Source organism: Xiphias gladius, chromosome 15 (assembly GCF_016859285.1).
Source record: "Xiphias gladius isolate SHS-SW01 ecotype Sanya breed wild chromosome 15, ASM1685928v1, whole genome shotgun sequence".
Lineage (NCBI taxonomy): Eukaryota > Metazoa > Chordata > Actinopteri > Istiophoriformes > Xiphiidae > Xiphias > Xiphias gladius.
The window spans coordinates 31,850,346-31,877,281 of NC_053414.1; the positions used below are offsets into that span (position 1 = coordinate 31,850,346).

A 26,936-nucleotide genomic window follows, 5' to 3' on the forward strand; every position below is an offset into this window, starting at 1 on the left:
AGGTTCTGCTGGCTGCCAGTGAATGGGAGGGGCATGGTCGGCTGTGGGTGAGCCGAGCAGTGGTTGTGTTCCTGGGGGACGAGCCTCGGGTTCATCGTCTGGCCGGGAGCGGTGTGTTTGTCGGAGGGATTTTCGTGCGGGTCTCCCCGCTGTCAGTGCCCTCCGCATGGATCGTCATGTCTGGTGTTCCGCCGTGTGTTCCTGGTAAATCGCTGGGGGGCAGGCTCTGCTAGGTTCGGTGGATTCGCCGGCAGGTTTGGGGCGGTGGGTCTGGGATGTGGGGGTCCTGGGCTGGGGTTCGTCTGGTCTCTGGGGCAGCAGGTGTTCATGTTCCTGGACTCGCCAACCCAGACGCTGGAGGTGTCTTTCAGGGTTAAGCACGGTGATGGCCACTACTTGGTCTATGCCAGCTCAGGGCAGCTCAGATGTTTCGAGTGTGGAGACGTTGGTCACATAGACAACAACAGGTGGAAGCATCGGTGGATGAGTCCGCCTGGGCTGAGGCACCGGCGGGCAGCTCCATCAGGGCTGAGGCATGGGCCCGCAGCCAGGACTGAGGGGGTGGACCACGGTGCTACATACGCAGCAGCCGGTGCCACAGATTCACACTCCGATAGTAATGCCAGCTACAGGCTTCTGAGACTGCAGAGAACCTGAGCAGCTCTCAGTCTGCAGGAGCTGAGGTACAAAAACAGTCAGTAGATATAGCTGAAGAAGCAGCTTCCACTAGTCTTACAGTCAAAGATGATACTGAAGGTCAAAGTGTGTTCAGTAGCCAGGTATCAGGTGCAGGAGGAGAAAAGGAGTATGACTCTGAGTCAGACACTGTATCTATTGGTGACACTCCTAACAGGAACACGAACCTCTACTCTCTAGAGCATATAAATGAATAAGATCCTGGATTAAACATTTGGAAAATCTGTTAAAGTGAATGATTATTTCAGAGACACTGACAAATTCATCAGATCTGTTGGCATACTAATGTTCGTTTTCGACATTTTGGATGAAAAGAAACGCTTCCGTCTCAAAAAACACATCACATCTTTAAGGAAAGAAGCAAAAAGTAAAACTGCTAAAAGGACTAGAAGGTTGCTGACATGATCATGTACCACAAGGTGTTTTTTCCTCTCTACTGTTCCCTGCTTGTCTCATGTCTGATGCTCTTCTCTGACGTCTCTATACAGAGCCTCAGAATAGGGTCTCTGAACATCAATGGTGAGAGAGTCTCTGCTCAAAAAAATATTGATGTGTTGTTTTTACAAGAGACACACACAACTCAGACAGACGAGGTAGATTGGGGTTTATGGTGGGAGGGTTCATATGGCCTTAGCCATTGCACCAACTTTAGTGCAGGAGTAGCTGTTTTGTTTAAACCAAACACAAATACAACGGTTATGTCTTCTACTGAAGTAGTGACGGTTGCTATGGTGAGAGCTGAAACAGAGAAATCTGTGTTCTTTTTTGTCAACATATATGCCCCAAATCAAGGAGCCGAAAGAGTAGTTTTATTTAACAAGCTACAGAATGAGCTAAAGAATCATCATCAGGATCGACTCATCATTGGTGGGGACTTCAACTGTACTGTCGACTTAACTGTGGAAAGAACAAGCGAAGAACCCCACCCACAGTCATCCCAGAACCTAAACATCATCACAACACAACTAGATCTGCTCGACACATGGAGGGACAAACATCCACAGTCCAGACAATACTCATGGGTGAGGGTCAGAGACAACACGGTCAGTGCAGCCCGACTGGACAGGATCTATATCTCCCAAAGTCTCGGCTCCAGACTGGTTGAGAGCACAATTAGTCCAGTTGGGTTCACTGACCATGACTTAGTCAGCATGGATTTATTTATTTCACCGAGTTAAAGGGTTAAATCCTACTGAAGTTTTAATAACAAACTCCTACAGGACACGACTTTCCGAGGTTTTTGCAAACAGTACTCTTGCAATTCCACTGCTAAAATCAAGTTCGCAGTGCAAGAACTTGAAGCCAACATTAGGGAAATTGAAGAGGGGTTGCATGGCGATTCAGATTCCTCTAAGGGCCATCTGTTGTAGGAAAAGAGGTTGGAGGGCTTGAGAGACTGAAGGGAGTCCCCGTCAGGTCTCGCTTCCTCCAGCTTAAAGACACGGATGCTCCAAGCTCCTTCTTTTTCACCTTAGAGAAATCGGTAGTGCAATGAAAGCAGATGGCTGCTAGGAGGCAGAGTGATCACTAGTCCGGACGAGATGAGGAACCATGCAATAGATTTCTACACCGACCTCTTTGTTGCAGGCCATTGCAACATGCAATGTGTCATGAAGAACTTCTAGAAGGGCTTCCTTAACATAGCCCAGACGAGAAAGCTGGTCTGGATCAGGAGCTGACTCTGGAGGAGTTTACGGTTGCCGTCAACCAGATGGCATCGGGACGGGCACCGGGGATCGATGGTCGCTCCAGTGACATCTATAAGCATTTGTGGAATATCATTGGACCCGACTTACATGGTGTTCTGTTAGAGTGCTTTAGAACAAGATCTCTCCCAGTCTCCAGTCAGCGGGCGGTGCTCTCCCAGCTACCCAAGAAAGGAGACCTGGCCCAACTTAAGAACTGGAGGCAAGTTGCCCTCCTCTGTACAGACTATAAGGTGCTTTCCAGAGCCTTATCAAATTGGAAATAATTGGAAATATAGATCAGACTTATTGTGTACTTGATAGGACAATCATGGACAAAAATTTTCTCATACGGGATGTTATTGAAGTTTTTCAATATTAATATTATTATATGGTTTTCTGGCTTGGGTTGGTTTACTGTATAAAGGTGTACAATGTATGGTGAAGATGGGGTCAGGGCTGAGCCAGCGAGTCCCTGTACAGCGAGGGATAAGACAGGGTTGTCCTATCTTAGGTCAGCTATACTGACTGTCTCTCACTGCCGGACCTCGATCATCCTCCTACTTTTTCTGCTTATGCAGATGATATTTACATCTTTGACTCCAGTCAGGAGGATGTTCAGCATCTGCAGGACACCAACTCTTTATGAAAAGGCCTCATCTGCACGGGTGAACCGGACAAAAAGCAAAGCCCTGTTGGTGGGACATTGGCGGGATCAGGCAGTGCCCAGTCTGCCTGGAGGACTCCAGTGGGGGAATGAGGGGCTGAAGGTGCTGGGAGTATTTTTGGGCACCGAGGGCTTTCAGAGAAAGAACTGGGAGGGAGCTAGGGAGAAAGTATGCGCTCGGTTGTTTAAAGGGAAATGGCTGTTACCCCAGTTGTCATATAGGGGAAGAGCTCTGGTCGCCAAAAATTTGGTCTCCTTGACTCTTTGGCACAAAGTTATTGCTCTGACGCCACCAAGGGGCCTGATAGAGGAAATTCGGAAAGCCGTCCTGGACTTGTTCTAGTCTGGTTACCACTGGGTCAGAGCAGCAGCCCTACATCTGCCTATGGCTGAAGGGGGGCAGGGACTGATCAACATCCATTCCAAAATGGCGTCATTTAGACTTCAGACTGCGCAAAGGCTGCTATACCACTGTGGCCCAAGCTGGTTCAACACAGCTCGTCTGCTGCTGAGGAGAGCCGGGCGACTGGGCTTTGACAAACAGCTTTTCTTCCTTCAACCGGAAACCGTGGACGCCTTTTTACAGCTCTGTCCTGCAGGCGTGGCAGATTTTTACGATCATACGTTTATACAAATGAAAAAACCTTTGTTTTTCAACAACCTTATACAGACCCAAGCGCTGCAGTCTGCCAGCCTGCGAGCCGGTTTCAGGGAGGCTGGCTGAACCAAACTAGGACATCTGATGAAGATGACGGCAACATCTGTGGACGACCTGGGAAGGAGGAGCAACATCACCTCTACCAGGCTGATTTACAGCGTGGTGAAGGAGGTCTGCCCTGCCACAAACCCTGAGAGCATTCGCAGAAAACAGAAACTTGTCCAAACAGTGGAGCGAAGGCTCCGAATACAGCTTCCCCTCTCTGTCCATCACCCCAGCTGTGGGGGAGTGGCAGGAAGGAGGACAGCTGCTGACGTTTACAACCCCACACCTGGACCAGTTCCAGGCTGTAGGGAAAAAAAGCAGCCTATCAAATCTGCTTGAAGGTTCTGAACCTGCGCTCTTTGGCAGGGGTGAAGGAGTCTAGGTGGACTGAGTTTTTTGGTCCAGGCGTTTCCCTCAAAGGCAGCTGGCGTGCCCTGTACAAGCTGCCCATTGAAAAGAGGAAAGCAGACCTCCACTGGAGGGTTGTACATGGGGCGATAGCTACGAACAGATACAGAGCACACCTGGATCCTGAGTTAGGGGAGGAGTGTTTCTTCTGTTCTCAAGTGCAGACCCTGGAACATTTGTTTGTTCAGTGTCCTCGGCTGGTGACACTGTTTGAGCTTTTAAAAAGGTGGTTTCAGGGTATCGGGGAGAAACTTTCTTTTTATTTGTTCATTTTTGGCCCCAGGTACTGTGCTAAAAAGAAGACGGCACATACATTGTTGAACTATTTATCTGGTTCTGCTAAGCTGGCCATGTGGCTGACGCACAGGAACCGGATCCAGAACACTGGCAGCGTGGAACCTAAGCCAGTTCTGCAGGGGCTGTTGAAACCCCGACTGAGAGTGGAACACGCTTATTATATAATGATAAACATTTGGGGAGGGGGGGTATTATGTTCTGTCGGAGGGGAGGGAGAGCTGATTGTTAATTTCTGACAGAAATTTTCTTTTAGGCAACTGTTCTCTGTTTCTCTTTGTTTGTTTGTTTTGTTATTTTTTTTATTTTCTCTCTCTCTCTCTCTCTCTCTCTCTGTGTTGATGTGTGTATGTATTCAACTTTGTCATTGACAGGGGATGTATGATTGTATGGTGGAAGAGGATCACCTACCTGTGGTGGAAGAAGATCAACTACCTCACCACCATGACAACAAGGACACCTTACCCCCCAGCACCAGCAACAGCAGCACCACCACCAAAGGCTCACAGGGAATCAGAACATGGACAATATCTGATGACCCTGCAGAATGGCCTAGTAAGGTACCAGATGCAGCGTTGTTTTCTTGTCAGAAAAGGGTCTGTTCAGGTTACTGACTCAGAGTTTCTTTAAAATGCGCATACAATTCTACGGAGACTCACAAGAGATCACTACTACAGAAAAATGAAAATTGGGGAAAAGATTCAACGGTCAAGGCTGCTCTACTTTGAAAAAGCAGATATGTCTTCTTTGCATGCACTCCTTTTGGAAACTGGGAAAATGCAAAGAAGGGTTCAGCCGTGAGTTCTGAAACCCACATGCAGATAACGAGATGAATCAATCAATCGATCAAGTACAACAAGACTTGATGCAGCATGAGTGAAGGATTGGAAGGGTGTCATCAGAAGAATCATCGCCAACATATGCTATCTAGCTGAAAGGAACCAAACTGTAAGAGGTCATACAAATGTCTTTTTGACAGGCATAATGAAACTTTTTAGAACAGATTGAATTCATGTCAAAATGTTTAGTCAAAATGTTTAGTCGCTCTGCGAAGAATTCAGAACCAGGAAACCAAAGTGCGTTACCTCAGCAGTAACATCCAAAATTATATTATTGCATTGGTTGGAGACAAAGTAGTTGAACGGAGAGGTCAGGGCTGCTATCTACACATTCCCTGATGATCTGTGTGTCTCCCCAAGAGAGATGCTGGACTACATATACGAGGAGGAATTTCTAGATCTCTATGGGAATCTCAGTATTGCTCTGCGGCTGCTGTTAATACTTCTTGTCACTGTTGTATCTGGCGAGAGAAGCTTCTTGAGCTTATAAAGAATTACATGAGGTCTACCATGAGCCAGGAAAACCTTTCAGGGCTGGCTCAAATCTTGATAGAACAGGAGGTCAGAAGATTTTTGGATCTTGAAGATCTGGTGGCAAAGTTTGCTGCAACCAAGGCGCGAAGGCAGGGCTTCTAAAAGGTTAGGTCAGGGTTCAGAGTTATCACACTCACTGTCACGTCTGCTTTTCAGTTATTATTTTGTGTTTGTGTGTGTGTTGGGTGTGTATAAGTCATGCAAAGAACACCAGCTGTTTCAGAATGTAAAAGTGTGTTACAGAGTTCTAATATATATTACTATGAATTGATATGGCTTCTTGGCTTGTAATGAAGACTAATAAAGACTTGTGATGTGATTTCAAGCTTCTTCTAATAATTTATGTACATTTACCCACAAAGACTTTGATTAGAACCAATCATTTCATTATTTCATGTGTAGGGAAATTACCCACAAAACATTTGTGTGGGACCATATACCACAGGGATTTCCCAGCCAGCAGTATCACCTTTCCTCTTACATAACTCCTGTTTTCACACTTCTGACACTTTTCTCCCCCAAGGGCCCATGTGTGTCTGTGTATGAGTAAGATAGGGTCAGCTAACTTTAAGAACTGTCAGATGTTTCAATTCCTGTGATTCCTGGGTAATATGAGCCAGCTTTTGGAAATTTGTCCTGTCATCACATCCACCTGCTGACTGGTAGTTCCACAAGAGAAAGCCAATTCATTTCTAGTTAAACTACATTAATTTTTAAATTTTTGTTTAAATCCTACAGTCAAAAATCAGAAATCCAGGGCCACTGCTTATAATTCTTTAAAGTTGAATTGCTAAATACATGTTTTCACTCAACAAGAGTGAAAGTCTTTAGACACATTAGTGTCCCCTAAGAGGCTGTAAGGTTTATTACCCTGCAAAATATTGTGTTGGAAAGAACAAACACCATATGTTATGTTGTTGAATAAATGAAAGGTTGGAGGTATTCGTACTTAGCTGTAACTTTTTACAAAAATGCCTGGTATTGCATTGTTTACATTTCTTTCATGCAAGGAACTAGTTATTTTCTGTGTTGCGTAACACACTTCTCCGTCACACTTGTAACACATATACATTGCTAACACCCTATGACCTCTAGTAGTCACTATACCCATTTTTAATTCTCTTCACTAAAGAAATGAAATGTGTTTGAAATTGTATGTCTTCTGTACTGTTAATTTTGTTAACAAGAATTGAGGCGAACAGTGACTTATTCTGCATGAAGAAAACTTTATTTGCAAATGATGCAGAATTGACAGATACAAATAATTACAATGTCTTGCATAAACAAACATAAATGCCTGCGCCCTCTCCCCATGGCAGCATCCCTCCTAAAAGCCCCCCTAAAAACCCACCCTAGCATCTCCCATGACCTGCTCCATCATAGTTAATTGAGGTGTAATGTATATTGTTACACTGGTCATGGCCACGGAGCTTATTCTTTATCAGCACTGCTGTGTTTGACCACATCTCCAGAGTAGAGGATTTTGCTTATTAATTCGGGCAGTCGACAGCTCAAGTAACTCAATATCATGAAAATATGTAAGCCATTTCCTGGTACTAAGATTGTGAGGCGACAACCAGCTGTAAGACCTCCAAGCAGCAACTTGCGCTGTCTTTCGCTTTATCATCATCTTTTACGATTCAGAGTTAGGATTAAGGACAGTTTTGGAGTTAGGACATCATTAAACAATAACTTTGACTATACATCTATACAATTCTGGCCTCCAGCTACTAAAGGAGTACAGAAGACAACAGAAAGAAATCATTGACCAATACTTCGCCACAAGGAACAGGAAAAAACTATGGGAGTCCTTGACGGCTATTATTAATATGTAACCAAGCAAAAAGCATGTCACCACAACAGATGATAGGCAGAAAGGTAACCAGCTCAATGATTTCCACCTCAGGTTAAACATTAATGACTTCACTGGGCATTGTAACTGTATTTTAGAATATCTCCCAAATGGCACAAGGATTGTCGCTGCTCCATCACTTCTGCACTAAAAAGTCCACCAGGCCTGATGGTATCCCTGCTGACTCCAGCATGGTGTCCTGTTTTCCAGCAGTCACTGGACACAGACACTCTCCCTGCACTCTGGAAAAAATAAATATAATCACACCAGTCCATAAGAAATGTTGTCCTGTGGACAACAATGATTATAGGCCTGTAGCTTTAACACCCACCCCCTGCCCCCATTATGAAGTAGTGTTTTTCTTTTCGAACTGATCGGATACAATGCATCCAAGTAAACAATTTCATCTCTGAGCAGAAACTGAACAGCACAGGATGCCCTCAGGGATCTGTGTGCTCTCCAGTTTTCTTCACATTATACACAAATGAGCGTGTCAGCAGGAACCTTCATAAGTACATCATAAAGTTCGATGATGGTACAGCAATTTTTAGCTTGTCAGACAGAGGTGCTTCATCCTATTTCACTACAATAGAATAATGTGTTAAATGGATTGACAGTCTTCAAACCTTATTGAAAATGTGAAGAAAATTGAAGGCCACAACAAAGACTTTAATTTTCAAGAAGACCCAAACTGTATTGGTTCAATGGAAGCCTCACGATATTTTTTTTTTACTAATCAATACTAGAAACCATAATTAGGTATGGAATCCAATGATGGTACGATAAATTTTCAGTTAATCTGAAATCTAAGAACAGTCATTTTGTACAAACTGCAATGAAGATTATAGAGAGTAGAGAACACCGGTCACTTAAATCCCTATTGATGAGACATCCAACTCACATCCTCCACTCTGAATATAAGCTTTTACCTTCTGGACGACAGTTTAGGGTACCAAAAGCAAAACTTAACCGATCACCAAAAACTCATTTGTTCCAGCTTCTATTAAGATTTTAAACTTTTGAATTCTATTCTAACTTTTACTTATTTATTCTTTCTACTTTTGACTAGTTGTTATTTTATTGGTTTCCTTAAGATCTGTGCAATTGTTTACAATCTTAAAATGCTTGAATTATTGATTTGTTGATCGTATGTGCTTCCTTATTTCTGCACTGATACTACTTTGATGCATTAGATGTATGTACTGTAATGTGATTGTTGTATGAATGGTGCTATGTATATCTGTCAAATAAGGTTTTGTGTGGCAGTAACGTTGAGCCCAAAATAAATTTCCCTATAGGGACAATAAAGTATATCTTGATTTTGATCTTCAAAACAGAGGTGACTAAAATGGATTTTAAAATTAAAAACTATAACAAAATCTTTCTATATTTTTGTTGATGAAAAAAGGGGAGACTAAATTACACAGACTGTTTTTCAAACAATGGCATAATGGTTGATCCAAATGTACATGTTCTATTGAATTGCTGCACTGCGCATATTTCTTCCTGCATGCCCAAATACTCTTCCCGCGGACTTTGCACAGCAGTGCACTCGTGAACCAACAGCGATAGCCTGGACCGAGCAACTGTATAAACTTTAACGCTACAGCTGTAGGAGCTCGGACAACATACGGGGATGGGAAAGAACATGATGGCAAGAAAATGGGTTGACATTTGGGGATAAAAAAGAAAAAGAGAGCGTGTAGTATTTTTGGGAGAGAAGCCCTGTGGCTGCAAAATCACTGGGAAGAAACCTGAAGAGACATCTTTAGGTGCACAACACAGAAACTGAGGTAACCTAACAGATGTTAAATAATGCTACGTTACTTTCAAAGTCATATTAAACCAATTACTGAAGGCAGTGGTGTAACATTATCTTTTAGCATCTCACAAAAATAGGACATTACTACATTGCCTGCAGATTAGTATTTAGTCTCACTGAAAGTCATTAGCTCAGTCAGTTACATTGGCCAACCTTTTGGTTATGTCAACTTAATTGCCATACATATTTCAGGATTTGAAATTAAGTTACATTTAGGTACACGATAACTAAATGTAGTTTATTCGAAACTTCTTTTGGTCATTAAAATGCAAAGTTTTTAATGTACAAGATTGTTTGGGCTTGAGTAAAGTCTGTGGAGCAAGTAGTTAGCTTTCTAGTACTTTCCTTGCTTTGTGTGCAAAGACGTTCCAAAATTATTCTTGACAAATTTATTTAAATGATAGTGTACAACCTATAATAAACACTTACTGTATAAAACAGTCTAGTACACCACTACTACCAAGGCCTACAAAATTAAAGAATAAAATCAACACCTTTCTGGCATATTCCTCAACAAAACTGAGTATTACAACGGTAGGATTTATTGCAGGGCTCTTTTACAATGTTCCTTTTTGACTGTGTAGGGTTTTCTTTTTTCTTGATACTAATGGTTTGTGTTTTAAAATGCCTGAGACTAAGACTAAATCTAAAAATAGCTGACAAAATTAACACCAGTCATCTGCATTTCTAAAATGTAACTTTCTATATATATATATCAGTTAATGTCATGGAAATGCTGTTACGTCAAATAGCGCTTAGTGCAACATTACATTAGGGTATTGCTCTTTGGACTGGACTTCCAGTTGGGAACAGTAAGAAAACGGTGAGATATTAAAAGAAAACTAAGATATTAAAATTTTTGAACAGTTTTCAAGATTTGAACATTGAAGCAAACAAAGTAATCTTTCAAAAACAGGAGACACACCAAGTGCATAAAATGATTAGGAAAAGATGCCAAATGTATCCATGAGTTGGGCTCAAGTCAGACTCAAGATCAGATTTCAGACTTTGATTATCATATAAGGATGTAAAGACTCTGCAATCAATAAGAGAGTATTAAATACAAAATTTAAAAAGTAAGTATTTCTTTAAACGATCTATTCTTTTATTTATTTTATTTTTTTTAATAAATCAGTAATTAGTTTGGTGAAGGGCATATATTCAATTTTCAATTTCAATTCAATTTTATTAATATAGCACCAAATCATAACAGAGGTTATCTCAGGGCACTTTTCATGTAGAGCAGGTCTAGATCGTACTCTTTATAGTTATATTTACGGAGACCCAACATTCCCCCATGAACAAGCACTTGGTGACAGCAGCAAGGAAAAACTCCCTTTTTAACAAGTAGAAAACTTGAACGAAACCCAGCTCCTGGTGGGCGGCCGTCTGCCCTGACCGGCTGGGTTGGGGGGGATAGCACAGTAGACGTATAACATAAAGATGTGTAACAATAATGTCACCAGTAGTTCGTTTGCAGTCACAGATCCAGACTCTCTAGCACCAGGGGCAGAAATACTTGCAGAAAGCGACAGGAGGAGAGAGGTCGCACAAAACTACGGGAGAGAGAAGAAGTCAAATTAGTAATGAGCATTGATGCCATATGAATGCGTGCAGGTTGAGAGGAAGAGGAGGACAGAAGAGCTTTGTGCGTACTGGGAAGTCACCCGGCAGTCTAGGCCTATAGTAGCATAACTAGGGGATGGGTCAAGACAAGCCTGAACGAGCCCTAACTGTAAGCTTTATCAAAGAGGAAGGTTTTAAGCCTACTCTTAAATGTGGAGAAGGTGTCTGCCTCCCGGACCAAAACTGGAAGATGGTTCCACAGTAGAGGAGCCTGATAACTGAAGGCTATTCTACTTTTGGAGATTCCAGGAACCACAAGCAAGCCTGCATTCTGGGAGCGCAGTGTTCTAATGGGGTAATAGGATAATATGAGCTCTTTCAGATATGGTGCCTGACTATTAAGGGCTTTATAGGTGAGGAGGATTTTAAATTCTATTCTGAATTTTACAGGGAGCCAATGCAGAGAAGGTATCACAGGAGAATGTGATCTCTTTACCTAGTTCCTGTCAGCACTTGCGCTGCAGCATTCTGGATCAGCTGGAGAGTATTTAAAGATTTGTTGGGACAGCCTGATAAAAAGGAATTACAATCATACAGCCTAGAGGTAACAAAAGCATGGACTAGTTTTTCAGCATCATTTTGAGAAAGGATGTGCCTGAGTTATGCAATGTTACATAGGTGAAAAAAGGCAGTCCTTGAGGTTTGTTTTATGTGGGAGTTAAAGGACATATCCTGATCAAAGAGAACTCCGAGATTCCTAACAGTGGTGCTGGAGGCCAGGGCAAAGCCATCCAGAGTAACTTTATCATTAGACAAGGTGTTTCTGAGGTGTTGGGGGCCAAGCAGAATAACTTCAGTTTTGTCTGAGTTTAACAGCAGAAAGTTGCTGGTCATCCGGGTCTTTATGTCCTTAAGGCAAGCTTGAAGTTTAGCTAACTGATTGGTTTCACCAGTCTTCATTGACAAATACTATTAGGTATCATCAGCATAGCAATGGAAGTTTATGGAGTGTTTCCTAATAATATTGCCTAAAGGAAGCATATACATGGTGAATAGAACTGGTCCAAGCACAGAACCTTGTGGAACTCCATAACTAACTTTTGAGTATATGGAGGATTTATCATTAACGTGCACAAACTGAAATCAATCTGATAAATGGGACCTAAACAAGCTTAGAGCAGTTCCTTTAAAGCCAATTAAATGTTCCAGTCTCTGTAATATATGATGGTCAATGGTATCAAATGCAGCACTAAGGTCTAACAAGACAAATACAGAGACAAGTCCTTTGCAGTAAGAAGGTCATTTGTAACTTTCACCAGTGCTGTCTTCTTTGCTATGATGCGTGCTAAATCCTTAGAGAGAAAGGGAAGGTTCGATATGGGTCTATAGTTGGCTAAAACATATGGATCAAGAGTAGGCTTTTTAAGAAGAGGATTAATTACAGCTGTTTTAAAGGACTGCAGTACATAGCCTGTTAATAAAGACATATTGATTATATCTAGTAAAGAGGTGCTAACTAAGGGTAAAACTTCTTTAAGCAGCCTAGTTGGGATGGGGTTTAAGAGACAAGTTGATGGTTTAGATGAAGACATTATTGAAATTAGCTGGCGAAGGTGGATGGGAGAGAAGCTGTCTAAGTATACATCAGGTTGCACAGCTGTTTCTAAGGTGTTTGAAGAGTCTGTGCCAGTTGAGGGCAGGAGGTGGTGAATTTGGTCTCTAATAGTTAGAATTTTATCATTAATAAAGCTTATGAAATCATCACTATAGGAGAGCTATAGAAATACATATCTCAATAGAGCTGTGACTCTCTGTCATCCTGGCTACAGTGCTGAAAATAAACCAAGGGTTTTTTTTATTTTCCTCTATTAGAGATGAGTAATAGGCTGCTCTGGCATTACGGAGGGTCTTCCTATATGTTTTAAGACTATCATGCCAAGTTAAGTGGGATTCTTCCAGTTTGGTAGAACGCCGTATCCTTTCAAGTTTTCGTGTAGTTTACTTTAATATATGGGTTTGGGAGTTAAACCATGGAGCTAGCCTCCTTTGTTTTATTATCTTCTTTTTTAGAGGGGAAATAGAGTCAAGTGTCATTCTCATTGAGCCTGCAGCACTATCAATAAGATGGTCAGTTTTGGCGGGACTAAAGGTAGCATAGGAGTCCTCTGTTATATTGTAACATGGCGGTGAATTAAGTGCTGATGGAATCAGTTCCTTAAATTTTGCTACAGCACTATCAGATAGATATCTAGAAGAGACATTTTTGCCTAATAGTGTGTTGTCCAGTTACAGGAATTCAAAAGTTATTAAATAATCGTCTGATAAAAGAGGATTCTGTGGTAAGACTATTAAATGTTCAATTTCGATGCCATGAGTCAGAACGAGGTCCCGGGTGTGGTTAAAAAAGTGAGTGGGTTTATTTACACCCTGAGCGAAACCAGTTGAGTCTAACAATGAGATAAATGGAGTTCTAAGACTATCATTATCAACACCCATATGAATATTGAAATCCCCTACTATGATTACTTTATCTGTACTAAGGACTAAACTTGATATAGACTCTGAGAATTCAGATAGAAATTCAGAGTATGGGCCAGGAAACACTATAACAAATAGAATAGGCGTTAAAGTTTTCCATGATGGATGTGTAAGACTAAGAACCAGGCTTTGGAAGGAGTTATAACTGAGTTTAGGTTAAGGGTTGATTATTAGGCTTGAGTTGAAAATGGCTGCAACTCCACCTCCTCGGCCAGTGCTTCATATAAAATAACTTCTTAAGGACTTGAGAAAAGAAGTTCAGGACTTTAGAGTTTAGACTTGATTTGAGACTTGTAGGTCTCAGCTTTGACCTTTACTTGTTGGTCTTCACTCCAGACTTGACTTGGGACATATTGAGCTTAACTTGGGACTTGACTTGGGACTTCAAGGCCAAGACATGAGACTTCCTTTGACTTACTTGTGACTTGCAAAACATGACTTTGTGATGTGTTCTTCAGGTACAAAAGATGGCCCTATTTTAATTGTGCAAAGCAGTAGGTCTTGGGAGCACAGACCGTGTGGGCATCTTCATGCACACCTGCTATTTTGGTTCATGTATATGCAGCAACCCAAAGTGCGAAAGGGCTGGCTGAAGTGAAATATAAATCAGAGAGGGTGGTGGTTTAGAAGTACAACCTCAGCAAGTCACATCATATCCAAAAAAGCTGTGCAAGTCACAGGGGAAACATGAAGTATGGCAACAACAGCTCAACAAATGGAAAGATGCTTCTTCAGGAAATCATGTTGTCTGTATGGTGCAGTGCGGTATGATATGAACACACAACACCACAAATATGCAGCCAGAAGCAGATGGCGGGAGCTTTTATTTAATTTGTACATTGATAAATTAAATAATAAAAAAAATGTGATGCTATTTCAGTTTGAATCCCACTATATCATCAATAAATATGACTATTTATTGATGATACAGTCATAAATAGTCACATCATAGCATAAAATGTGACACAACTGCATTTGGACTTTTATGCATGTCAAGAATAAAGCACGAAATGCCAACTTTTCTAAAAAGAAAGTTTGAGAGCAGGTAGTGACAAACAGGATTGATGAGCCACTGCAATCCAGCGTCTCCGGCATAAACATCAAAATAATGAGATTAGAGATGTATGGGGCTTCTTTGTAGCACTCTGGTGTTATGTGCACATGATTTAATATAAGCACAGTAGATGGTTGTGCATAATTCCACTGCGCTCTGGTACAGTACTTCTGCAGGCTGCAAGCATTTAATGAACTGAACGAGAAGCTTTTCATACATTTTAAAGCAGCTGTGGTTAAAAAAAAACCTCAGAATCACTCATATTAATTTACAGATCAATGTAGACTGCTTTACTGGTGTTCCTGTATATACAATAATCATATATATATAATACTTTGTTTATGTACATTTTAATCATTATTCCACCATTGTTGCACATTTTTGTTTGCTCTTGTTGTTAAAATTACCAAAGTGGCCGCAAAGTTACATTCTGCTTGAAACAGACATTGTTCTGAGGCATCTATTCACAGCTCAACATCTAGACGCATTTTCTCGCAACAGCTAGGTTTGCGCTGTCTTATTTGAATAAACCTCACATCCATTTGCACCTCTGCTGCACAGGTGTTCTCCCACCTGTGCACCATGAACTCTGCACTTGACACAAAAATGCCTCACAGACAAGCAAAGTGCATTTCACAGTTGGAGCGCTGCTTGCGCTTTGTTGTTTCGTCACCACAAAATAGGATTTTTAATGTGTTTTTTGGCGAGTCAGAGTTGAGTATTCAATTTGTGTGATAATTTACAACATCAGCAGTATTCTCAGGGTAGGTGTCTCTTATGTCTTCCAGGACTCTCCGCCAAAGCCAGACATGGAGCAGAAGCTGCGTTCAGCCTCCAGTGTTGATGAACTGATGAGCCTCATCTATCCTTCATACTGGGCCACTCTGAAGTGCAGATCCAAACTTTCTGCTGCCACTGCCTCCTCTGCCTCCAAACTCACTCAGCGGCCACAGCCTCGCCAACTGAGGCCGCTGGCTGTTACAGAAGAGCCAACATTCGCTGCTGCTTACCTCAATTTGGATGTCTTGAAAAGTATGTGTACACTTTGTGTTAGTGCCTTTTTTTTTTAAAGACATAAAGAAATAGAAATTGCATCATCACAGCAGCACTCTAAATGGTTAACTTAATAGAATTAACTAATGAAGAGTGGTGTTAGAGATAATACAGTTTGTTTTGTTGTCACAAAATGTTTCTGCGTCAGTTACAGCCCCATAGTAGGCTATAATGACAGTAAAAGTTAAAAGTAATCTCAGATAGTAGTCCTGTTTTTAAATAAAAGGAACAAAGTAAGTTCTTATAGAATACATTTTGATTGAATTTTACGTCTTTAGCTGAGATAAAACAATTCGAGGAACATGTATGGCCATGAAGTGACACAAATTCACTAAAACAAGACCCTTAATAGCAGACATTTTAACATAAATGTTAAGTTCAAGATACTTCACAAATACGTTTCCCATTTTCCAGCATTGCAGTTGCCTATATACAATGTATTTACTTCTTCGCAGTGTAGAAATCAATCAAAACAACAGTGTTTTTGTCCTATGCCTATACTTTCAAAATGTTGTAAAATGTTCTTGAAGTATTCACAGTTTTCATGTTTGGAAATGATTTCATGGATTCAGTTAGGTTAAAAACGCATGGTTAAAATTTAGCTAAACCTGAGTCTATAGATTTAATCTTTGAACAAAAAAAATGAAACTGAAAGTGAATAAAAATAATTTCAAACAAAAATATGACCTCATAGCTGTAACTTACAATAAAACTATACAAGAGTGCTGCAGTTAGTTACAATATTTTCTCTTTTGCTGCCATGTTTTTCAGTTTCACTGCCAGTTTTTTCAGTTTCGCTGCTGAATTTCTCAGTATCAGTTCTGATGCAAGGCTCTGGTGTGGGCTCCATTTGTCAGCAGCTTGTCGAGTGACAGCCAATAGCCAGGAAGTGGTGCAACTCTATCTTCTATTTGCTTTCTATATAATTGAAGGCAAACACTAGTAGATGTGGGGCCAAGATAATCGCCCCTTTACTATGTTAAAACAATTTTATATGTGACTCTACAGATACAGATGGATAGTAAGTGCGAAGAGTTACTGTGGCGAGTAGCACTGGCACTTTCTGTGGCACCCCCATTAACTGGTCAGCTTCTGCAGTAAAGTATTAGCTATCTGCCTGGTTCAATGATGCATGGAGGCTGCGTGGAAAACAACATAACATTGTGGATGTACTTATGACATCTGTGTCTGCTGTTGGGACACACTTCTCCCTTTGGTTTTTCTACAACAGGTACGGAGCTCACAATTGTATTATGCTGTATGTAACGTCAGTGTAGTGCTAATGCTAACTTTACTTTATGAAGGTTATTTATGTAGCACTCATCAAAATCAGCAATTACAAAGGCAGATATAAAAGGGAGAAATCCAGAGTAAAAATGCACATACATTCCCACAGATATACCATTAAAAATAAATATGAATAAATAAATAGAGAAAGATTATAAGAAAGCATTACAATAAAAGTGATTTTTCAGAAGCGACTTAAAAGAAGATACTGAGTTTGCAAGTCTAAGATTGTCAGGAAGGTAATTTTGTATCTACTGCTAGCAGTAGACCATCAGTGACAGTAAGTCACTGGCAGTGACTTTAGTAAGAACACCTCTGCCAGAAGGCACCCACTGATAAATAACACTAGTATTTAACATTTAACACAAGTACCTCAATACAGGACAAACATTATTATTCACATCAGAACTCTAACATAGTTACAATGTTGTGCCTCCATGTTACCCATATCATTTGGAACCATTTACCCTTATTAGGGTTGTATGTCAGCTACTAATTGTAGCAGGACATGTATTTGTATTTCAACATATCAACCAGAAATAAGTGACTGCCATACACGTACCACCTACCTCCTTCTTCCTTAAATGATTGTTGTTTACAAAACACTAATTCCAGATAATTACTTAAAACCTCTGCCATTTTTTGTACAATAAAAAGGTGATGAAATGACAGGGTGATTAATCTCTGAGCCAAGTACTGTGGCTGGTGAGTGGTCCTTCATAGCAGATGCCATCTTGTTGGAGGTGAGTGATGAAGGTAGGATTTTACCGTCAAAAAATGAAAATATGCACAATGCTCCAAACAACATACGGCAATGACAAGTAAATATGCTGTTCATTTAATTTTTCAATTTATTCAATTTATTTGAGAACAGTATGTACTACATAGCTGGACCTAGCAGAATGTATATGCCTGCAGGATGCTCATTGTCAATCATTTACATTTTTCAACTTGGAAATTTTGTAGTTGCTGCAATGAATTTTCAGTGTAATGGAAATGAAAAAAAAAAAAAAAATCTCGAAAACAAAACAGTTCATACAGCTCCTTAGCAGTGGGGCCTGTTAGCAGTGGGGCCTGTTAGCAGTGGGGCCTGATAGCTTGATGTACCTTCCAAATATTTTTTTCTGTTTTCAACGACAAATGCAACTTTGATTCTTCATTTTTATGGATACCAAAATAAGCTGAATTATTTTTTTACTCTGATTAGAGAGGTAAAACCATAGATAGATTTGGCCTTACTGCAATGTGGCACACCGCTCAATGACACTCAACCTCCTAAAAATACCAGTTGGTAGTTTGAGTTATAAATTAAGGGGAATACACTTGTAAGTACTGCTCATGCTTGTATTTGTTAATTTGATTTACTAGGTATAAAAATGGTTACATTTTGAGGATAAGTTAACAGCAGCATCAGTTCCATGTTATATTTTAATGTTATAGCAATGTGGATAACAGAGCTGCAGCAGAACAGTGAGAGGACCCAAACTCTGAGTGAAGATTCATGGAAGATTCAGCCTCTTTCTACATTTGATGTTCTTTCCATGGACAAAGAGGCTGAATTTGGGCACCATCAAAAGCTGAACAGTTGAATTGGAGAAAGATCATGATGGGCAAATGGATGATATTCATTTACATTTGCAGTTTTTTAAGAGACTTTATAACATTTGATTGTTTTTAATAACAACAGGAGTAGCAACAACATGTTTAATGCAAATAATGTAGTTGCATTAAATGAATGTAATTGCATTAAAACAAAACCTTTTATGTGTTTGCTTCTCTCCTGTAGAATGGGAAACATGAAATGAATAACTAATAAGGTGTATCTGACTGATATGTAGAATTTACAATTCATCAAGAGCAAGTTAACAGAGAGCATGTTTCATTTCTGCAGTAATGATGACTATTTTTGCAGTGAGCTGACTTATTAGTGGCAGGCTGATTACACATCCTACAATGGATAAAAGTATCACATAATGACATGTAATAATCAACATGACAAGAAATAAAATGCAACAGTGACATTTTACAGATTACAGGTCAAAAACCATATTTTTGAATCTGGCACAAGTGTTCTTACAAGAACTATAATGCAGTTGACTGTCCTTAAGGCTTATTCACATTAAGTTTTTATGTCCCCAACAGAATCCCTACATGCATGTCTACCATTGCCTGATTTTGATAAAAACATATGAAAAGAAAATGCCCCACTAATGTTAAATTATACGTCAAGTTTTTCAGACAGCCTTTATCAAAAATTCATTTATTTTTAGCAAATATTTGATTACACGGGCTATCTGTTGCTCTCCTCTCTAGTTTTGGCAGCAGAAACAGCCTCAGTTTTACCTTTTTTTTTTTACTTATATTTGTTCATGTCCATTTCTTACCATAACAACATACACATACACAGTTAGTGTCTATCTTATAGCTATAGGAGGGCATAATTTTTCAAATGTGGTTATTGTATAATTTCTTTGATTTCTGTTGCATCCTACTGTTTTTCTTTTCCACGAATACTACTCTGTGCAACTACAATCACCACTTCACCATGGGGGTAAACAGTTTTACCTTATCTATATTAATTACTGGTCTATACTGTAAATGTACATGTGATTGCATTATAATTACGAAATTTCACCTCCTTCAAGGAAGACGGCACCTATGTTATGGGACCCATGGTTAACTGAGTCGGCTGATAATCAAGTTTGTGGCACCGGTTATCCAGGATCTCTAAAGTCAGGTTCAGGGTAGCCCAAAAAATATCAAAGCTGAAGTCACTTCATAATACAGGCCCTAGACCAGCTGAAATGTTGAAGATGGGGGTTGTCAAGGTTTCTGTGTCCACTTGGTTTCCTGTTGAATGTGTCTTGTTCAAGTGGGCAGTGGTCCTCTGCTTTCTCACACAGACACAACATTGTGCTTTATGGAAGGAAAAGAGGAGAGTACTGTAAGATAATAGAATAAAAAAAGTAGAATTAAAATGTTTACCTGAATATAAAAATTATTACTTATTCTTTGGTGTGGAAGAAATCCAGAATTAAATTGTGAAGAGTTAGTGACACTAGGCAGTATTGTAAATTAACTTTAATGTCTTTCTGGTGGAAAACATGTCAGCCGTCTGATATACAGTAGGCTTGAAGAGTTTGCATGCTGATTTCGTTCATAATACCAACCAATCATCTTATTTATATGTTTTGTGTTGACATGTTGGTCACGTAAACGCTTTGTAATAAAACATATGGCTGGACCACCTTTTATCTGTTTGCTTCTCTCCTACTCTCTCTGCTCACAGATAAAGTATTTTAATACAGCAGCTTAATAAAGCTGTTGTCATTTACATGTTTTTCTGTTTCTGTTGTCATACATCGGAATAAATATGAAATAGTGACTGAAACACAGCCCATTAAGACTACATATTAAGCAGCAGTCACTTCCAAGCCATTTCTAAGCTGCTGCTCTGCCCTGCTATATTCCTGGTTTTATAGCCGCAAAATCGTCTGACAAAATCACCATACACAAGTTAAAGAAAATAGCTGTGCTGTGATTTCGACAATATTTACTTGTAAAATGATCACTCAGAGAGAAAGTTAGAAGGTCATTCATGTTCATGCGGCTACTGTGTGGTCAAATGAATGAGGTGCATAGAGAGGTTTGCCCTCAGAGGGCAAGCCCAACCCTGGAATTGTGGGGAAATACTGGCAACTCTCTTCTATGCAAAGTAGCTGAGGTTTGTCCAAAAAGTTGCCAGATTTGTCGCTATGTGCTTTTGTGAGGAAAAGTCACTAAAGGGGTGTGAAAGGTCAGTAAATTAAATTTTTGGCCACACTGTCTGTAAATGATGCAGTCGAAACTGTTTGTGTCAGTTTATTTTAGAAGAGCAACGGCCAATGGGGAAACTCCAACACTTCGCCAGCTGACAAATGGTGCAACATCAGTGCTCAGTCAAATGGCATTCAGTTGACCAATCTTGTAACTTCCTCACTCACTCACTCACTCATTCACTCGCTCACTCACTCACTCACCTGTAAATGCTGATACATATCTTACATATCCACGCATGTAATACACCGATAAGGGTAAATTGTTTGAAATGACAGCTAAATGTTGTAACAATATTAGTTATTGATATGAATGATAGGCTGTCAAATAATTATGTTGGTCCTTTGTAAAATAGCTTTAGATACATGTTAAAATACTAGTGTCATTTGTCAGGAGGTGCATCGTTGCAGAGGTGTTATTACTAAAGCCACTGCCAGTGGCCCACTGTCACTGATAGCCTGCAGCTATCAGTAGCTACAAAAAGGCTAAAGCTAGCATGCTAGCATAAAACTGACGTTAAATATAATACAGTGGTGAGCTTTGTACCTGTTGTAGTAAAACCATAGGAAGAAGTGCGTCCCAGCAGCAGACACAGACGTCATAACTGCATCAACAATCTCGTGTCATTTTCCATTCAGCCTCCATCAGTGAACCAAGCAGACAGCTAGTACTTTACTGAAGAAGGTAACTGGTTAATGTGGTAGCCACAGAAGGTGCCAGTGCTACTTGCCACAGTCACTCGGAGCACTCACTGTCCATATGTATATGTATATTCACATATAAAACTGTTTTAATATAAGTAAAAGGGCAATTATCTTGGCCACACATCTAGTATTTGTGCTCAACGATACAAATGGCACACGGATGATAAAGAGAGTTCTATTTCACATAAGCTTTGTCTTATAAGGATATTGCTAATGGGTTTTGTACTATGCAGGACCTGCCTTGGTCTCATCTTGAGTATAAATTGTGATGGGACCGGACAATTGGCTCCCATTTTTTCTTCAGCTCAGTTAGACTGCATAGCTACTGATGAAAATGTCCTCCTCCAGCAGTGTCCACAGGCCAGATGGGCCATGTCATGGATTATGACCTGCATGCCCATTGTGAGTTGTGCCTTGGGTCGTAGCATGTTGGCCTAGCCCTAACTCCTCAATCATCCTCTCCTTACTGTGCCCGCCTCGCCTCAATCCGAGAAACAGCGAAGAGCAGACACCTTCACTGCTGCAACAGAGAATGTTTGGCCACTTCGGGAGAATTACCCCCCTGTGTGGCCTCGTTTCCCAGGTATCGAGTCCTACCACACAGCAGCAGGACCTCGGAAACATGTCTTCAACTATGTTTCCCTCACCAGAGTGGGAAGGTTCACTAATTGCAGCTTCCATCCTGTAACCAAATTGAAACTGATGGTCCTACAGAGACCAGATGACTGCCAGACTCACTGACTGGGCTTCATTTCCCAGGTATCAAGTCTTACCACTCAGGATCGGCAGCAGGGCCTTGGAAACTGACAGCATGTCTCCATCTATGTTCCCCTTGTCAGAGTGGGAAGCTTCACTAAGTGCAGCTTCCTTCCTGTAACTCTACTGGAACTGAACTCCACTGCATTCCTCAGGACCAAATCAAAACTGATGGTCTTACAGAGACCAAATGTCCGCCAGACTCGCTGACTGGTTTCATCAGTGTGCCTACCAGGTGTTGATGGTAGCTGATGACATGGCCTGGCCTATGCATTGACCAAGCTGGCCACACAGCCTGAGGCCCCTTGAACAGGCAGAGGAAATGAGCAAAACCATTAGTGCAGCTTCAACTGCACAGCCAGCCCTGTGGCCGGGTTGCAAGTGGCTGGTCCAGCTGTTCTTCAGAGCCTCCGAGGGAGCACAGGAGGTGGTGAATGTGTTGATGCTCTTCGTAAAAATGAAAAATTTTGCAATGAAACAAATGCACATCATCTTAAGATCAGTTTTCCTGTGAGTAAACAGTCTGGCACTGATTTTGCCAATTCAGCTATAACACACATCTCCCACACTTTTTGGGCCACCCTCCTCTAACCTCTCAGTTATTAGGCGGCAGCGATTCATTTTACCAAAGCAGCACAATCCCTGTGCCACACTTTGTAACTATGAGACCACGAGTGCTGTTGCTTTGCCTCTTGAGCACAGCTCACACATGTCTCCTTCTGTGTATGACATCCCCACTTTCCACCCTCTGGTGTGTGTAAGTGAGGGTTTGTTTCCATGAGGGCTTTAAAAACATGTTGGTCACCCTTTGATGAAACACTTTGTGAGGGGTGTATGGATACAGCGGCTGATGGTGCACTCCTTGGCCCCTCAGTGGGAATTATCTCTGGTGTTATGTGCGCTGGTTAATAGAAAAATGGCTTTGCGTTTGGCTGTGATGTCTTTGAAGAGAGTTAGTGATTTGTCTGCTCTCTCTGTGTCTCTTTTATGCCTCTGGATTCAGGGAGATGGCATATCTGCTATTTTCTGCCTAAACTGGTTTATACACCTAAGACCATCATCAGCTTGTTTAGGTACGGATTGATCACTCAGGTGGTTTATTCCCTCCTCCGTATGGATCTGAGGGGAAAGCCACCTCTCATCTCCTCTTCTCCTCTTCTCGATGCATGCATTGTCTTGTTAGGTTGCACGCACAGGAAGCCATTCCCAGCACCATTTTGTGATCTACAGAGGGCAATCTCAGGGAGTTCCACTTTTGGCACAGCACTTGTCACACGGGCTTCGTGATGCTGTTTCTCGGGCCTATCTTTTATCTAGGATGGATCCCTCGGAAAGCATCTGAGTGCATTACACCGGAATGTCAGTGGAAGACATTTGCACTGCAGCTTCACCCTGTTCTTTCATTTGTTTTTATTTGCGGGATGTTTCCCATTCTTCACTTACTCACTCTGTTCTGAGGGTTATGTCTAATTATATCCCTCTGACCTCTTGGTGCATTAAGAGCTGTGTGCTTTTCTTCATCCATCCATCCATCAACCCATCCAACCAATCCATTTACTACTGTTATCTGAGGTTGTGGTGGCAGCAGGTTAAGTAAGGCAGACCAGACATCCCTCTCCCCAACAACATTTTCCAGCTCCTCCTGGGGGGATCCTGAGGGGTTCCCAGGCCAGATGAGATAATCTCTCCAGCATGTTCTGGGTCTATCCTGGGGTTTCCTACCAGCTGGATGTGCCCGGAAGTCCTCCAATGGAAGCTTACATGGAGGCATTTTAATCAGATGCTTGAATCATGTCAATTGGCTAATTTCAATGCGAAGGAGCAGTGGCTCTAATAAGAGCTCCATCCCAATGTCAGACCCTCTTACCTTATCTCTAAGGCTGAGCCCAGCCACCCTGCAGAGGAAACTCACTTTAGCCACTTGTACCTGTGATCTCATTCTTTCAGTCACTACCCAAAGCTCATGACCATAGGTGAGGGTCAGAAAGTAGATTGACTGGTAAATCGAAAGCTTTCCATTTTGATTCAGCTCCCTCCTCATACAACAATGGTCTGGTACAACGCCTCCTTTACTGCACGCTGCACCGATCCGCCTGTCAATCTCCTGCTCAAACCTACCTTCACTTGTGAACAGGACCCTGAGATACTTAAACTCCTTCCCTTGGTACAAGAACTCTGTCACAACCTGAATGGAGAAATCCACTGTTTTCCAACAGAGAACCATGGCCTAAGACTTAGGGGTGCTTAATCTCGTCCCAGCTGCTTCACACCCTCAGCTGCCAAGAGCCCCAGTGCAAGCTCAAGGCAGAAGTATGATGAAGCCAAAATAACTATGTCATCTGCAAATAAAAGAGATGCAATTCTGAGGCCCCCAAAATGGACATTCTCCTCCCCGTTCTGCACCCTTTTCTCTCCAAATGTACTTTTGCTCATTTTGGCCAGAAATTTCTATTTTCATTTCATCAGTTCACAGGACTCGTTTCCAAAATACATCAGGCATGCTTAGGTGTTCCTTTGCAAACTTCGGACGTTGAATTTTGTGGTGAGGATGCAGGAGAGGTTTTCTTCTGATAACTCTTCCATCAAAGTCATATTTGTGCAGGTGTAGCTGCACAGTAAAACAGTGCACCTCCACTTCAGAGTCTGCTAAATCTTCCTTAAAGTGTCTTGTAGTCAAACAAGGATTTTGATTTGCCTTTCCAGCAATCCTAAAATCAGTTCCCTCGGAAAGTGTTCTTGGTCTTCCTGACGTCCAGTCTTCAACCGCTCTTGTTGTCTACCATTTCTTAATTACCTTACGAACTGAGGAAACGGCTAGCTGAAAATACTTTTCTATCTGCTTATAGGAAACTGAAAAACATGGCAGCTAGAGAAATCTTGATCAGTGAAAGAAAAGTTTTGCCTTTTAGATCATTTTTTGGTTTCACATAATTTTTATTTTTTTTTAAATTTAATCCCAAAATCACCAGCCGACATTCATGACATGCCTTAAGACTAGCAAATAATTTAATTTATTTAATAAATATGTATTGCCCTGAGAACTAATTTGCTGAAGTAATGTCAGAGCTGAGATGACCTAGTAATAACATAATATTGAGGTAATTTGACACCACAACTTGCATTTGTTTTCTTTCCCACTTGATGATGGTAAGTGGCAAACGGTGACTCTAGGACTGATTTTTGTTAGCTTTATTTTTCTCTGCGCAGTGTCATCATTTGTTCTGTACACAGTGTGCCAAGAGGGTATACTTTTTTAATTTTTGTGCCTACACAACTAAAGGATATGACACTGACATGTTGTATTAGGAAGAATCCATTATCATACTGCTGTCATCAATGGTGGCCGATCACACTGGCTCTCCGCCATGATGCACTCACGGTTTGGTAATAACTTCAGTTTTGGCTCAAGTTGTTCACTTACAGTCTCCTCCATAAGTTGTTGGTAAGTTACACAATTTTCGCAATTTTGCCTCTCTACATCGCCACAATGGATTTTAAAACAAAGCCATCAAGATGTGATTGAAGTGTAGACTTTCGGCTTTAATTCAAGGGGTTTTACAATAATATCCAATAAAACATTGAGGAATTACAGCCATATTTATACATAGTCCCTCATTTAAGAGGCTCAAAAGTTGGACAAACCAACATAATTATAAATATAAGGATTATATACTTGGATGAAAATCTTTTGCAGTCAATGGCTGCCTGAAGTCTGGAACCCATGGACATCACCAAGTGCCAAGTTTCCTCGCTTGAGATGCTTTGCCAGGCCTTTACTGCAGCTACCTTCAGTTGCTGCTTGTTTGTGGGTCTTTCTGCCTTCAGTTTTATCTTCAGTAAGTGAAATACATGCTCAGTTTGGTTGAGGTCAGGTGACTGACTTTGCCATTGAAAAATATTCAATTTCTTTGCCTTGAGAAGCTCTTGGTTGCTTTTCACATAATGTTTTGGGTCATTATGCATCTGTACCATTCTATCAGTTGTGCAGCATTTGGCTGAATCTGAGCAGATAGTATAGCCTTATAGACTTAAGAATCAATCCTAATACTTCAGTCACATCATCAATAAACACAAGTGACATAGTTCCACTGGCAGCCATACATGCCCATGGCATAACACTGCTTCACTATGTTTAACAGATTATGTGGTATGTGGCCTTTCCTTCTCTGTACTCTTATCTTCTCATCATTCTGGTACAAGTTAATGTTGAATTCATCTGTCCAAGGAATCTTGTTCCAGAACTGGGCAGGCATTTTTAGAGGTTTAGCGGAAAATTAAGGACTACGTATAAAACTGGCTGTAATTCCTAAAGGGTTAATGTGATATTTTTGTGAAACCCTTTGAATTAAAGCTGAAAGTCTACACCTCAATCACATCTTGATTTGTTCATTTCAAATCCATCGTAGCGGTGTAGAGGGGCAAAATTACGAAAACTGTATCACTATCCAACAACGTATGGAGCAAACTGTGTGCGTTCAAAATCTGAATTCCTTCTTGACCAAAGTTCTTCTGTGGCAATATCGGAATATGCAAAATTTAGAGACCATATGTTTGTGTATGAGCGTTTCATGTATGTGTCTTTAACCTTTGTGCATTGCTGTTCATGTGTATAGCAAAAAAATGACTCTTTTCTTGGCTGTGGTGGTGGTCTGACTTTCTGTG

At 40.9% G+C, this 26,936-nt stretch overlaps 1 protein-coding gene across 5 annotated transcripts in view; it reads left to right on the forward strand.

Annotated features, from left to right (window-relative positions):
• The window catches only part of vegfc (vascular endothelial growth factor c), a 154,015-nt gene that overhangs the window by 29,422 nt on the left and 97,657 nt on the right, over positions 1–26,936 (forward strand). For 4 of the 5 annotated variants that reach the window (XM_040145216.1, XM_040145219.1, XM_040145218.1 and 1 more), the window contains 2 exons: positions 4,828–5,013; positions 15,447–15,690. In XM_040145216.1, the coding sequence (XP_040001150.1) occupies positions 4,828–5,013; positions 15,447–15,690 (430 nt within the window). The remainder of the gene's footprint in view (positions 1–4,827; positions 5,014–15,446; positions 15,691–26,936) is intronic. The other variant, XM_040145220.1, reaches the window with a different exon arrangement.